Source organism: Rhinolophus sinicus, linkage group LG05, assembly GCF_036562045.2.
Source record: "Rhinolophus sinicus isolate RSC01 linkage group LG05, ASM3656204v1, whole genome shotgun sequence".
Lineage (NCBI taxonomy): Eukaryota > Metazoa > Chordata > Mammalia > Chiroptera > Rhinolophidae > Rhinolophus > Rhinolophus sinicus.
The window spans coordinates 148,476,761-148,491,347 of record NC_133755.1 but is presented as its reverse complement, the minus strand read 5'-3'; the positions used below and the strand labels follow the sequence as shown (position 1 = coordinate 148,491,347).

The following is a 14,587-nucleotide window of genomic DNA, read 5'->3' as shown; positions in this document are numbered from 1 at the left end:
ACTACAGAACTGTACACTTGAAACCTACATAATTTTATTAACCAGTGTCACCTCAATAAATTTAATAATAAAATAAAAACCTCTAGGAAAGTGACCTCTACAGCTTATGCAGAAAACTGTTCTGAGGTAATTAGTTCACCAAATTCCCACTGTTTGAGCCAAGTAGTTTAGGATCTGCTACAGAAGGATTTCCTATCCCACTGCATTAGGATTTAGTTTTAATTTTTACATCATAGTGAAAGAAATTCAAGATATCAAGGGACAGAATATGGCCAATAGGGAAGCCATCTTTGAAATTCCTCATCAAGTAGCCCTATCAAATATTCAGATATTAACTGTACTGCTTCCCGTCCCTGCCTGAAGGTAGAATTCTTCAAGTGATAAAAGAGGTGGCATGGCCTCGCATTAAGTCTTTATAATACTTCTGAGCACCTGTTCAGAAGAGAGGAAGTGATCTGTTTCTCTTCTCTCAGAACAAAAATTGTAGGCCCTTGGTGGCATCCAGTGATAATGTTCTTTCCTCATTTGGGACAATGAAAGACATACTCTTCTCAGTTCTTTATTAAAAACATAGAAAGCAAGCCAGTATAATTTTTAAACAAAGAACTGCAAAGCACTTTAAGCTTAGAGACATTATATTCCTCCCTTGTGGCAATACACAGTCTATCTTTTGAGATGAGGCACAAAGATCTTGGTGTAACTCATATGTTAAAAGTAACAGACAACAGACGCAGTTTACAGTTTAAGTCTATCTACTTCTTATGAAAAGAAAAAAATGTTACATGTGGGTGTCACCTCCAAAGAAGACACATAACAGACACTAATATGCAACATTCATTAGATTTATTTCACTAAATATTATGGTTCAAAAAAAACAAACCGAAAAACTTAAAACTAGTCCAACGAGGTGGATGGGGCCAGCGCCATCCCATCCCCATTTTCTTTCTATGTATATGGAACTGGAACCATATCAGACAGCAAGCACTCAGGGATACTTTGCCTTTTCTGCTGAACATGAATGAACTTCTCTGAACCAAGAGAGACAAATGAAGTTTTACAAGATACAGGCACTTTATGTTCCCAGTTTTAGAAATAAGTGAAAAATACTTAGTAAAAGTAACTGGAACAGAGAAAGCTTTAGGAGTTCTACCATTAGTTTTAGTGACTTACACTCAATGCAAACAAATAGCATCAAACAAGTAAAACAAACAAAAGTTTAACTGGAGTTAATGGGCTTATATGTAAAAAATAAATCCAATTTACTACAATTGGAGAAAAATGCCCATCTGAATCCAACTTAAAGATATGCCAACAATGTGCATTAAATCTTGTGTACCTACATAGCTGAGTAACATCTAAAAGCTTTGCAAGAGTGTGTAGTTAGTGAGAAAAGCAGAAGATGCTTTTGATTCCACAGTATCTGATTAAACAACACAAAGCAATTTACAAAAAAAAAGTACCAAATGATACTTTAAAATAAATAGTTCATCATTTTGATGAATATATACATGTAGAGTCCACTTCTTGGAAATTTAGCTATCTAAAAGTGGCATATCACTATCCAGAGGTGCAGGAGCAAGTTCACATAAATAGAACAGTGTGGCTTCACTAGCTTCAGCTTCAGTCAATGGCTCCAGGCGAACGAGCTTACTTTGGGTTGGTTCTGGGTCCAGGCTGCTATCCAGAAGCTCATCAACTTCTATGGGTTTATCTACAGAGGACATAACTTCTGATGAAGCCGTGCTCCCCTGTTCAACAGTAGAAGCAGGGTTCCCGTCGAGGAATGCAAGAAGTGGAAAGGCAGTGTACTGGATAAGCTGCTTATCTGTAATAAAGATTAGAAAAATGCTCTTTTATCACCAGCTTACACAGCATTCAAGCTGAAGGTGGAAAAAACAGAAACAGAGATGTGCATATATGCAACCACTAACCTCATATAGCAAAACATATTTTATCAGTAAATTAAAAAATGCTTAAGTCAGAAAAGTTATAGTCTTTTATTTAACAATTAAGAAGTGAGGATTATTTCAGTTCTAAAGTTAAATAGAAAAAACAAACATGACTTAAATTTTAAGAGCTCATTGATTCAAATTTCTTTTTATGCTGGAATCTTGGTACATCATGCATAGAACTGAGACCAGCACATTCTGTGATCCATTGTTAAGTATTTCAAGACCTTCCTTGGCTTACATTACATAGGACTCCTAATCTTAAAAACCTAGAGAAACTAGTACTACATTTATAATTACCTGTTTTCGGTTTAGATTTTCTTCCCTCTTCTGAAACTGGCTGAACTACATTGTTCTTGGTAGTTTCTAATCCTTTATTCTCAGACTAAAAGAGAAAAGAATATAAAAATACTTGTTTCATATTTTTCATGTTCCTGAAAATAGCAAAAAAAATAATGAACTGGTACAGTATGTGAATATTGGTACATTATCTGAAACATATGGGAAGGGGAAGCATCAGGAAAGATAAGACTGGAGAGAGAAAGAGATATGAGGGCAGGTAACAAGACTGGTTAACTGTTGATGTCATCAGTGGACGAAACAAAGATCCTGAACTAGGATGACAATCAGCACGAAAAGAAAGGTAGCATTTCAACAGTAGAATAGACAGAACGTGTCAAGGATAAAAGATGGGAATGAATCCAAGATGGCTGGTTTCAAACTTCTAATTAAGAGATAATTCTTTAAACAAACCCATTTTAAACAATTTTGATTAAAAATGTATTACACAATTCTCCTCATTCACAAACAGAATATTAGCATAAGTGAACATATTTAGAGTAGTTCAGGATAACATGGTGACATCCTTAAAACTATTCATCCCTATATTTGGAAGCCTCAAAGTTGAGGTGATGGTTCTTCACACTTCATTTTTGTGGCTCTTTCAGTTCTTTTCTGTCATTTAAATTGCTTCTTTCAACCACTGTCTTCTCTCCTTACATCTGATTGTAAGGGGATTAAATCTTTAATGCTGTTAAATTCTTCAGTGCTCTTTTCAACGGTGTTCAAATTGATGTGCAAAGGTTCACAATTTTTCCTGAATAGCTGTTAAGTCCCAAATATCTGCATGCTGGTTAAGTATATATGGTGTAACAAACATACTAATTCCTATAATTCCTCTGATATTCATCATAAAAATGAAGTAGTACAACTTTCCAGGATTCTGAGATAATGACCCCAAGATATAATAAAAATTACTTATACCTTATCAAAAATTTACACAAAAGTATTTCTCATTTAGCATTCACAATAAACATTAAAGCAATAATACCATTTTTATCTGTATACTTCCTAAAATAGGTATTTTTCCAAGGATGCTATTGTTGCTACTCTAAAACATATGAGAACTAGGATGACACATGGGTTTCATCTCCCATGCAAATTCTTCTTTATTAGTAGCGGCCACTTAAGATTTCTGTACTGAGGAGTATGAAGTATCCTGCTTTATTAGAAAAGAGCTTTGTTATCCATGTCATATAACATCTGTCATGAGCAAATAATAGTTTGATGTGCCAATTATGTAAAAACATTAATCTAGATTTTAGAACTATAAAGATTCTAGAACTCTCAAACATAATTTTCCTGTAGTATTATAGAGCAATATGCAATTTTCTGTTTAACTGCTATCTCTGAAAACTGTATTTAAGCTACTGGTTTTTGGAATAAGGAGGATGATCAAAGAATAAAAAATGACTCAATGTCTACCAATAAGCAGTACATCACATTCACTAAATGAATGCATGCTATGGGTTCATTCCATTTAAGATCTAACATTCAATAATATCAGACTTACTGAAACACAGTGCTGAATTGATCCATAGAATCTTACAACATAAATCTAGGAAATCTATGGTCCACATGCCAAATTCAGCACTCTGTTTCTGTAAATAAAATGTTACTGGAGCACATCTACACTCCTTCTTTTATGTACTATGGGTGCTTTTGCACTAAAATTGCAGTTGAGTAGTTATGACAGAGACATGGCCTGCAAAACCTAAAATAATTTACCAACTGGCCTTTACAGAAAAAGTACGCTAACCCCTGATATAAATCATCCAAAACTGAATGTATAATCAGCTTTCGAGTTGAAAAATTCACAATTTCTTTCAACTCTACATTACCCAGCTATAGCTGAAAAAGTAGAAAATCTGATCAGCCTATCCTCACATATGATAATAGCTAGAACAATTGCACCCCTTCACTACAATCATATTTATTTGATATATATCCATTTTTAGACTATAATTAAAGTTTTGATTCTACTAATCTAGAATCTGTACAAATTTCAGAAAACTTGAATTACCTTTGTATTCAGTGAAAAACAGGGATTACTATACAACTTGGTATAAATGCAAAATAAATGGAGTGTATAGTTATTCAAACCAATAAAAGTTAACAGAATGATTTCTAAATGTCTGTTTTAACAACCTCAGAATGTCCTTCTTACTCATTAAAAACCAGTTCCAAAGAATTTCTTGTCAACACTTACTAATCCCAACTGGTGTTCCTATACATTTAAATAACAAAAACCGTTACTTTAAAAAATCCAAATCCATACTTCACTGTTTCAAATTGCTTTACCTACTATCAGTACAAATCTCTTAGCTTTTATACTATATGCTCACAAAATAAACTTATTTAAGAATATCAGTACCAGTAAATTCTTAATAAAAAATGCTGAGAAGTTTATAGAAATAAAATGTACAACGAAGCACATAAAACATGTAGAAATTGTATTTTAATAGATTTCAGTGATATACCTGAACATGCCAAGTTTAATCAGGTGATCTCCCAGCACTCTGAGGGCTGATTTCTTACTGGCAGTTAACTACACAAGTGCCAGTAGAATTGGGCAATGATTCACCCCATAATCAAAAGCTAATTTTCATCTGGAATTTTACTATCTTGATCACATATATCAGGTAAGAGTATAAAATGCTTTTTGTAACTGGGAGTGATAATGCTTTCTACTTACTAGGACTTTTTTCAGATTCTTACAGCTATGGGTCCTGAGCAACATGAATTAAAACTTACTTTTGTATTATTGATGTAATCTGTGGGATTCATCTGCACAGAACTAGTGAAAAGCTGAAAGACCAAACAAGAAAGATGATAAGATTAAAAAATATTGAAAAAAATTTAACTGTGTGTTCAAATTTTTTATAAAGCTGTGCTGGATGAAGAGATGTAGCTCCTGCACTAGGAAGTTTCTGTACTTCCTTTAAAACAAATTTGGAAGAGAAAAGCAGAAAGAATAATAAACAAACAAACAAAGCAGAAGAAGCTAGCCCATGCATTAGATGTTGTAAGAGTTTCTCTATAGACCTACGGCATAAATCACTTGAGACACAAATGGTGGTTTTCTGCTCCTCCCCTCTCCTTCATTCCCTGTATTTTTTTCCTCCCTAAACAGCTTTGGCCTCAAGTGGCAACCAGGACTGAGTTCCTTGCTCTGACACTAAGCTCTCACTGACTATTTGCTAATTATGTAGTAAATGTATAGAATCTGCTCTATGGCAGCGGCTCCTAGATTGTACCTCAAGTGGAGCCCTCTGGCCAAATGACATACCTCCTTGTTGGGTCTTTACACCTCACCTAGCAAGGGAGCCATAAATGCCGAGGCCACTGCTTACTGCACTCCTCAGTCCAGCCAGTTTACAGACATAACTTTTGTTCAAAGCATAAGCTTCAATGTCATTCATTCCATAGGGATTTATTGAGCATATAAGAAATAATTGACATCATGAAGAATACAAGATGAAGACACTATTCCTGCTCTCCGGGAGCTTACAATCTAAAGGACAAGATAAGAACAACATCAAATAGCAACATATGATCAGATACAATCCAATATTTTAATAATAATGGATGGCGGAGCTCAACAGTACTAAAGAGTTAAGAGAAAAGAGGAAAAGACACAGACAGACGGACACAGACAGACAGACAGACACACAGACACACACACACACACACACACACACACACACACGATGAAACAAAAGGTCTGGATGAAACTATGAGACAGGTTATCAGTCAGTCCCTGGGGACTGGTTAGGACTTGGTAAGGAGAGAATAGAGGGAAGACTACATTTTTATTGCAATAAGAACAACACAGAAGGACTAAGTCGACCAACCCAAATAACACAGAAGTTCTGAGTTAAATAGTAAGTTGTATACATAAGGTTCTAAAAGTAAAGAAAGTCCGCTCAGGAGACAAGACCACATTCTGCCAGCAATAAGAGCGGTGAGAATGGCCTAAGCAATTAAGCATAGTGATAGCATTTTAAGAGAATGAGCACACCAAATGGTTCACAGGATACAATGAAATGCAGAGGCCACAGGCAGATTCCCCATCTACCCTCTAGACCTTGACTCCTCTAATTTCCACATTCATGGTAGCCCTAAAAATATCCTCAGCTTTTCCTTTCCTTTCATGAACTTTCATGCCTTTCATATCACCTACTGATGTACAAAAAGGAAGAGACTCAGTTCCTTAAGAGTGGATAGCTACCAGACATGAGTGCCAGTCTCTACCAGTTCAGCCTGCACTGCCTTCGAGGCCTGACCATATTTTGTCCTACTGAGAGTGGCACATGAGGAGGGACAGCAGTGTAAGCTCCTCATTCATCCTTTGCCCTGTCACCGCCCCCCACCCCATGCATTGAGTCAAGGATACCTTCATGTGTTCCCAGATGTATGGTATGAAGTAGAAAAAAGTAGGTAATATGTGAGGAGCTGACAGAGTTATTGAATTCTAAGGCCAGGCCTCTCTGGCTGATTCCACACTGGGTCACTCAGTACCGAACTTTGCAAAGGGAACCCATGAACTCTTCGGCATACTTATTTATGTCCTTACCATCTTTGTCATCCAGAGAACAAGACAACCTACGAGTGTATTTTTTTTATTTATGACAATACAGTATAATTCAAAGATGAACTAATGAAGGTCTTGAATAAGAGAGGCAAGAGTGGAAACAGAAAGCAGGGATGTCTTGTGAATGCTATTTTGGAAAACACACACGACTTGGTGAATGATGAGATAAAAGATAAGGAAACCAAGATGACTCTGTGATTACTATCCTGGGCGAGTGAAAAGAAGTCTGATACCACTACAGAAAATAAGAAGGCTGAAAAGGGTAGCTAAAGAATAAAGAAAAGTTTGGTGTTAAACACAAATATCTAAGACAAGATTTAACTGATGATCCCAACGGCATGGAATTAGAATTCAAGTAAAGTTTACTTTTAAAAATATCAAAAGCTGGAGATATCTATTTGGGAGCAATCCTACAAGCCCAAATCCTTCAAAGAAGAATAGAAAAGGAAGAGAGGTAGAGAAAACTAAAGAGGATAAAAGACCAGATACTTTGAGGAATACCCACAAATAGAAGAGAGCAGGAAAAATAAAAGCTCTTAAGAGGACGTAGAGGATAGTTAGGGGAACAGGAAGAGAACAAAGAGGTCCCAGTGCTTCTAAAATCAATACTGTTAACTCCTTTATAATCCTCACAACAGCCCTTCATGTTAGGCATTAGCCACACTTTACAGATGGCAAAACTGAGCAAGAGAGGTTCACTTTCCCAAGTTTAGTAAGTAACATGAGCCAAAAATGGAACCCAAATTTGATTCAAAACAAACCTTCTTCCACTAACCCAGTGACCTAATTTGGAAAAAAACAAAAAAACACAATGTACTTCCTATGGATAAACCTAGACAGCACAGGCTTAGAGTAAATAAACAAGGCAATAATAGTTTCAAAAATATAGAGTAAAAAAGAAGTAACAAATATAGCCAATTATTTCTAAGTGAGTGAAAGGATTAGAGAAACAGAATGGTAAATGAGCAGAGCAACACGTTGAAGTGTTTTTTTTTAAAGATGGGGAAGATTTGTACCTATTGAAGGCAGATGGGAAATATAAAAGATAGAGACAGAAAACTAGAGAGGCAGAGAACAGCTGTACAAATTGGCTTTGAAGATGAACTACGTACCTTCTCTAAGAAGAAAGGATATGAGATTCCACACCTTATGAGAGGACAAGGGCTAACTACCCTCTGTGAACAGGGAACAACAAACAGTTGGCTGGATGAGGTCTTAAGGACAATCAACTGTGATAAATGTCCCTAAGTTGAATTAAAATAGCTTAGTTGAAGACTGCAAGGATTTGTAGAGGGTCAGAATTACGGGATTTTATTTCTTCCTTAGTGATCTAAGGGACAGATATTCTATAAGGTCCCTGGATTCAGAATGGGGACAAAACTGATAGAATCAAGAAGCCAAGTTACTGTTAACAAGTTGCAGTAGGTCAGTAACATGGATGTTGAATTCACTTAAGACAGTAACATAGGTCAGCACGGAAAGGAAATCTTCAAGGAAGGTGAAATCAATCCTGTGGGAGGCACTCATGATTTGGAAAACATAAAGTTATGCGACACAAAGACTTCTAAGAAGCAGAAGTATAAGGTGGTAAATTAAGATTGAAGAGTAAGGACTAATTCCTTTTAGCCTCATTGAGAAGCTCTTAAAAGGACAAGACTGTAGAAGCTTGACATGAGAAAAGCTGCATTTTAGGAAAGAAACACAAAAAAAGGAACAACAAAACTTTCGGGATAAAGGAAAAAACATGTTCACAACAGGAAATGAAAATGAGGAGAAACAGATTCACCTGGATGGGAACAGGCCATGCAGGAAGCTTTAAGTAAAGGGAAAGAGGGGTGATAGAACAGGAAAGAAGAGAACAAGAAAGGTGGGTAGTGCCAGCAATGGTATATAAAGCTTCACACACCAGACAACACTGGAGTCAAAATCATAAAGGTGGGGACTGGAACGGGAACCTCAGGACACAGGACACAAACATTTTAAAAACATAGCAAATATAACACATTTGAGTGGGAAACATACATTTCTAAAGTTAAGAAGAATCTCCATGCTGTTTCCTGGCTAAGTATCTCTATTACTAATTTCCATCAATTTCTATTCAATGACAATTTATTCTAGAGCAAAACATAACACAGCGACAAGTCCAGACAAGACCGGGATTTAGCAGTACTGTTGAACGGAGTAATATGTTGTTACAGGGGGATTAACTGAACTGCTGCTCAGAGACAGGTAGTGATTACCCTCCTTCATTGTCCTGAACCCATCTGTTCACTCTTTCTGATAAACAAAAACATTCATTTAAAAAAAAGAAAATGCAAAAACAGTGCAGAATACAAGAAAATGACGTACTGATTTATAAATAATATACACAAATACACAAACTGCCAGTACAGCAAAGATTATTCAAAGTACCTACATCAACCAGGAGATCTGGGTCTATGCTAAACTGTCTTCCTGACAGCATGGCTTGGAAGTCCTCTAAACTGCAATCAATACTGTCAAGATAATCCAACAGCTCAACCCTAAGGGAAAAAGATTTTTAAAAAATCAAATATTAGGTTTCCTTGTTTTCATGTTTAAAATCACATTGAAATCTAGCTAGGCAAAATATTCCTAGCAACTACTGAATATTTACCAATTCTTAACCTTAAGAGATCCTATTCAATATTGGGATTCCTGAAAATCTGGTTGAAATCTCACAGCCTTTACACAAAACTTTAGTACTTACAGAAAAAAGGTTCTGCAACAATACAGTTTGATTCATCTATTTCCTCTATACTATAAATTATAAAATGTTTAACCTCTTATTACTGGTTATGGCTGCTAATTTCTTGTTTTTTTATGCTATAAGTTCCTTAATAAAGATATATTATACTATAGTCCTGATAAAAATACAAATACAATCACACATCCTTTATGTACATTCAAAACAAGTATTTCACCAAAGAAATCTGAGGAACTACCACGAAAATCTCTAGATTGCTCTTGGGATGATTAAATCCTTCTCAAAACAGCATTTGTGGGTTCAGCCCTGACCAAACGAGAAAAGTGGACTGCATGGGTTCACACTCTGAAAGGAAGATCACTCAAAAAGAAATAGAATATGTGAAGTAAACAAAGAAAACAAATAAATTTAGACAACATCTAGACGAACACTCACTTCCCCAAAAGATTGATGTTATCATTTAAAATGGAATCCATCATGGTCACGGGATCTTCTGTGGTCAGACTAGATGAACCATTTAGCTGGACAGCACTAGACATGAGAGGGCTGGTAGCATCACTGCCTGAATTTAGGGATTCACTGCTTGCTTCACTCTGATCTCCACTCTGAATGACAGGTGCATACTCATCTTCATTGTCATCTTCCACAATGACAATATCAGGGTACTGGCTACAGCTAGATCAGCAATATGAGAAAGAAACAATTACATTTTCAGACCAATTCAATAAATTAATTCTATCTATTCATTCTCGTTGGAAACTCTTTCCCCAAACCACATATCAAAAAAATTTAAATTTCTTGAGAAAGCAGTTTAATCACAAATATTGATAGTTTATATAGTACAACATCATAAAGAATCAACTAAGGGTGTTTACAAAATTTATAAAATCAAAATTAATTCTTGTTACTTTTTTGTTGGGATTTTTTTTGCTGGGGGGGTGTATTTGGTTGAATAATTTGGCTTAACTTTTTAGTTTAATAATCCAAATATAAGTTAGGTATTAGTCTATCTAAGAATAAAGTGGTTTTGAATTTTCATAAATCTTATTTCACAATCTCCTTACTTGGAGGTATCAGATATAACATCCTCATTAGTTTCTGGAATAACTGGGATATTTTCTTCATCTGCGTTATCATCAGTAACATCATAAATAATGATATCATCTGAAATCCGTTCCCTTGGTTTCAAACCTTCAGTCCTGCTGTGTGGAACCTAAAAAATCAGAGAGAAAATATATCAAAAATATGAAATCATATTGATTACCAAACATTATTTGAAAAATGCAAATTGGGACCCTACTTTTTAGTAAGCAGAATAGGTATGTTCTCTGTTCTTCTGGGACTTACATGCTAATTAGAAGTAGTACCAATTCAGAGGTATGAGGTATATATTCTCTGCATTCCACTTTTTTTTTTTTTTTTTTAACTGTATGGGACCGTGAAGGTGCTATGCCTCAGAAGATTTTATGGAAAGATCTTCAAATTTTAAAGTATTTTTTTATACTTAAAGAGTTTTTAAAAAGTCTTAGGACTTCACCAGAAATTTCAAGCATAACCATCTGGTCACTGTGCTGAGGGGGACTATTTCATCTCAAGCTACTCTGACACCTATTTTATTCTCACTCATTAAGTAGTTTCAATAATAGGACAAAACAAAAACAAAAACGATCAAACAAAAACTTCACCGATTCCACAGTTAAATGTCAGACTGGCTTTTTAGCAATGATTTTTTTTGTTTGGTTTTTTTAATCTGTATCAGACCAAATGCATTTAATTCTCAAACTGAGGTCATTAGTATAATGTAAAAATCTATAAATTTCAACACTAGATAATAAAAAGGCAAATGGTGTAAAGTACTTAAAAATACATAAATCCAGTTAAAAAATCTTCATTCTCTTATTTGACTTCAATCCTAAAAACGAAACAGTTAGATATGCTTGATTAGAAACAGTGGTGGGAAGAACCAGATGTTAGGTTAACTCTGATTTTCCTGAGAACAAAAATCTCGATACTTTAATAATTAATCTCCAACAGTATTTAGAAATCTAAGATTTGAAAGTAACAATGATAATAAGATAGTAAAAGAAGTCTGGACTCTGGACTGAACTAATTTGTCACCAGATGTAAGTTTGACAAATTATCCAGAGAGCCTGTGACAAAAATGAAGGCAAATAAAAATATTTTTTCAAATTGCTATAGTTAATAATAGTCTAGTCTGTGCACATTTACAATAAAAGTTGGAAACTTAAAATAACCAATAGATGAAAGCATTAAGTACATTATCATAATATTCAATTAATATCATACAGTAGTTGAGATGAACTAATTTTCTATGTTTAATAAATCTCAAAAGCAAGACCAAGTAAAAAAAGCCACAATACAAAAATATATACAAAACAGTATCATTTATATATATAAAGTTTAGATATATGCAGAATAACACCAAATATTGTTCACGGATTCACACATATAAAATGACCATGGGAATAATCAATACTAATTCAAGATAGCGATTATCTCAAGGTGACAGGGGAAACTGGAGACGGGAAGAAAAACAAACTTGGGAACGGGCAATTGAGGCAACTACATATGTTTATAATGGTTTATTTCTTAAAATAATCTAAAGCAAATAATGAAAATGTCATGATTTAATAAAGCTGGGGCATGAGCTTAGAGTATTACTCACTAAACTTCTCTGCATGAAATACTATTAATAAAATTTAGTTTGAGATAATAAAAATAGAAGTTAACTGAAAAATTACTTTATGATGGTGATTATCGGCTGGTTCTTTGACTATGTGCTGAAACAGATTCTTCTTTTGGGCTCCATTAGTGTTTAAAAGTAGAGGCCTGAAAAATCAGAAGATATTCATGAAGTTCAATGAAGTAAACATACAAGGAATTTAAACTGCTTCTAATAATTTACCCACACATAAGCACACTCATTTTAATGAATAAAAAATTTTAGCAAGGATACATAAGGAACTCTTAAAAATGGTTATACCGGTATCTTAGGAACAGAAACTGGGGGACAAGTGTGTCTAGGATTTTTATTTCTCCATTCATCTGTACTACATTTGTTACAAAAAATGTAATAAATTACTCTTTCTAGATATACTTCTTGCTGACTGAACTATATAACTCTTTATGAGTTGTACTTACATAGTAAAAAACAAACAGAAAATATCGTACGAATTAGTTAGTGGAAGTAGAGTTAATTAAGGACACAGCATAAGCTGTGAGCATAACCAAGCTTTGCCAGAATCTTAGCCTTACAAGATAATCTTTTTCTCCAACTATTCCTTTGTCTATTGCTCTTCTTATGTATTAATTTTGACAATGGTAGTTACTGACATTTATAGGTATCACAACCCACGGTTGACACACAGGCTTTTAAAGACAGTTATGACTGGATTAAACATAAGAGGAATCAAATAAGACATGGCCTCTTTTAAAGAACTTCCCTCAGGCCTTCTGATGCAAAATTAAACTGCTAATGTGAATGAAAAATGGATTTTTTATCAACTGTATGTGTGTCTGTAAAGTGACCATTTAGGCTATCCTCATCTCTCAAAAGGAACAGAGGATGACAGCACTAGGAAATAACACACTACTGAAATGTTGTAAGTATAATTTAACAAGGGAGGAATGTTCATCGAGGACAATAGGCCTACATTCAGCTAATGTGGGCCATTCATGGTTAAACAGTTAAATTTGTACTTCTCCGTGTAGAGGTCAAATGTTGTATCATAAAAACTTACCTTTTACGTTTTAAACTCACAAGTTGGTTATTCTGAACCAATGTAACAATAAACTGGACAATCTAAAAGAAAAATATAAATATTTTCCATCAGACTCCTTAATTCTTAATCCACATTACCAGTCTTATAAACTTAATTCAAATACTGTATGTCCTCTATTCTAAGTCACATAACTTCTCATTTATTAACACATTTGAAATTTGGATGCATCTTTTACAATTGATATCTAAAGAAACATACTACCGTGTTTCCCCGAAAATAAGACCTAGCTGGACAATCAGCTGGACAATGGGTCTTTTGGAGCAAAAATTAATATAAGACCGGGTCTTATACAAGACGGAGTATAATATAATGTAATATAACACCGGGTATAATATAGTATAATATAATACTGGGTCTTCTATTAATTTTTGTTCCAAAAGACGCATTAGAGCTGACTGCCTGGCTAGGTCTTATTTTCGGGAAACATGGTAGCTTTCAGGCAAAATAATAACCTGCGATAAAGTTGCTACTACCTAGGATAAAGAGATGCCTAAGACTGATTGATCGATCCATCCATCCATCCATCCATCCATCCATCCATCCATCCATCCATCCATCCTTTCACCCACTCACCCACCCATCCATTTATCTATCCAATATTCAGTTCAGTTATTTGTTTCGGTGATAAGTAGTAGTAAGCATGCTTGGATACAGATCCCAACTTTTTACTTAAAATTCTTTCAAGAAGATTATGATGCAAAAAAGAAAACAGGTGTTTGTGAGGCTAAAGAAATTGCCAATTTTCTTAGAAAAGATCATAAAATTTTCAAGTTAGAATAAGTTTATTGGCTAGTTCTAGAAAAATTATTGTTGACATATTAACCATCTGTCAAAGCTTCCTGCTGACAATCATGAGAAGCTGGTTTAATCTTCGAAGTGTGACTAAAGTTAGAGGAAAAACTATTACAGATTAAGACATGCCAACAGTCCTTCATATTTTACGACAGTATTTCTTAAAGTGTGGTCCATGGACCAGCATCATTGGCCTAGAAACTTAACGATATGCAAATCCTTAGACACACCCCAGAACTGCTGAATCAGAAATTCTGAGGATGGGCCCAGCAACATGTGTGTTTAGCAAGCCCTCAAGGTGGACTGATATGAGAACCACTGGCTCAGGGTATGCCATGAAATTATCATCAACTTCCTGAAGGCGCTAAAAAAGTGAGGATCACAT

At 34.8% G+C, this 14,587-nt stretch overlaps 1 protein-coding gene across 2 annotated transcripts in view; it reads right to left on the bottom strand.

The window, feature by feature from the left end:
- Positions 1–824: 824 nt before the first annotated feature.
- The window catches only part of HSF2 (heat shock transcription factor 2), a 29,318-nt gene continuing 15,555 nt past the window's right edge, over positions 825–14,587 (bottom strand). Inside the window, exons 6-13 of one of the 2 annotated variants that reach the window (XM_019740978.2) lie at positions 13,369–13,430; positions 12,370–12,457; positions 10,672–10,820; positions 10,043–10,282; positions 9,299–9,404; positions 5,043–5,096; positions 2,250–2,334; positions 825–1,825 (exon numbers count right to left, since the gene is read on the bottom strand). In XM_019740978.2, coding sequence (XP_019596537.1) covers positions 1,533–1,825; positions 2,250–2,334; positions 5,043–5,096; positions 9,299–9,404; positions 10,043–10,282; positions 10,672–10,820; positions 12,370–12,457; positions 13,369–13,430 — 1,077 coding nt within the window. In that variant the 3' untranslated portion in view covers positions 825–1,532. The remainder of the gene's footprint in view (positions 1,826–2,249; positions 2,335–5,042; positions 5,097–9,298; positions 9,405–10,042; positions 10,283–10,671; positions 10,821–12,369; positions 12,458–13,368; positions 13,431–14,587) is intronic. The other variant, XM_019740979.2, reaches the window with a different exon arrangement.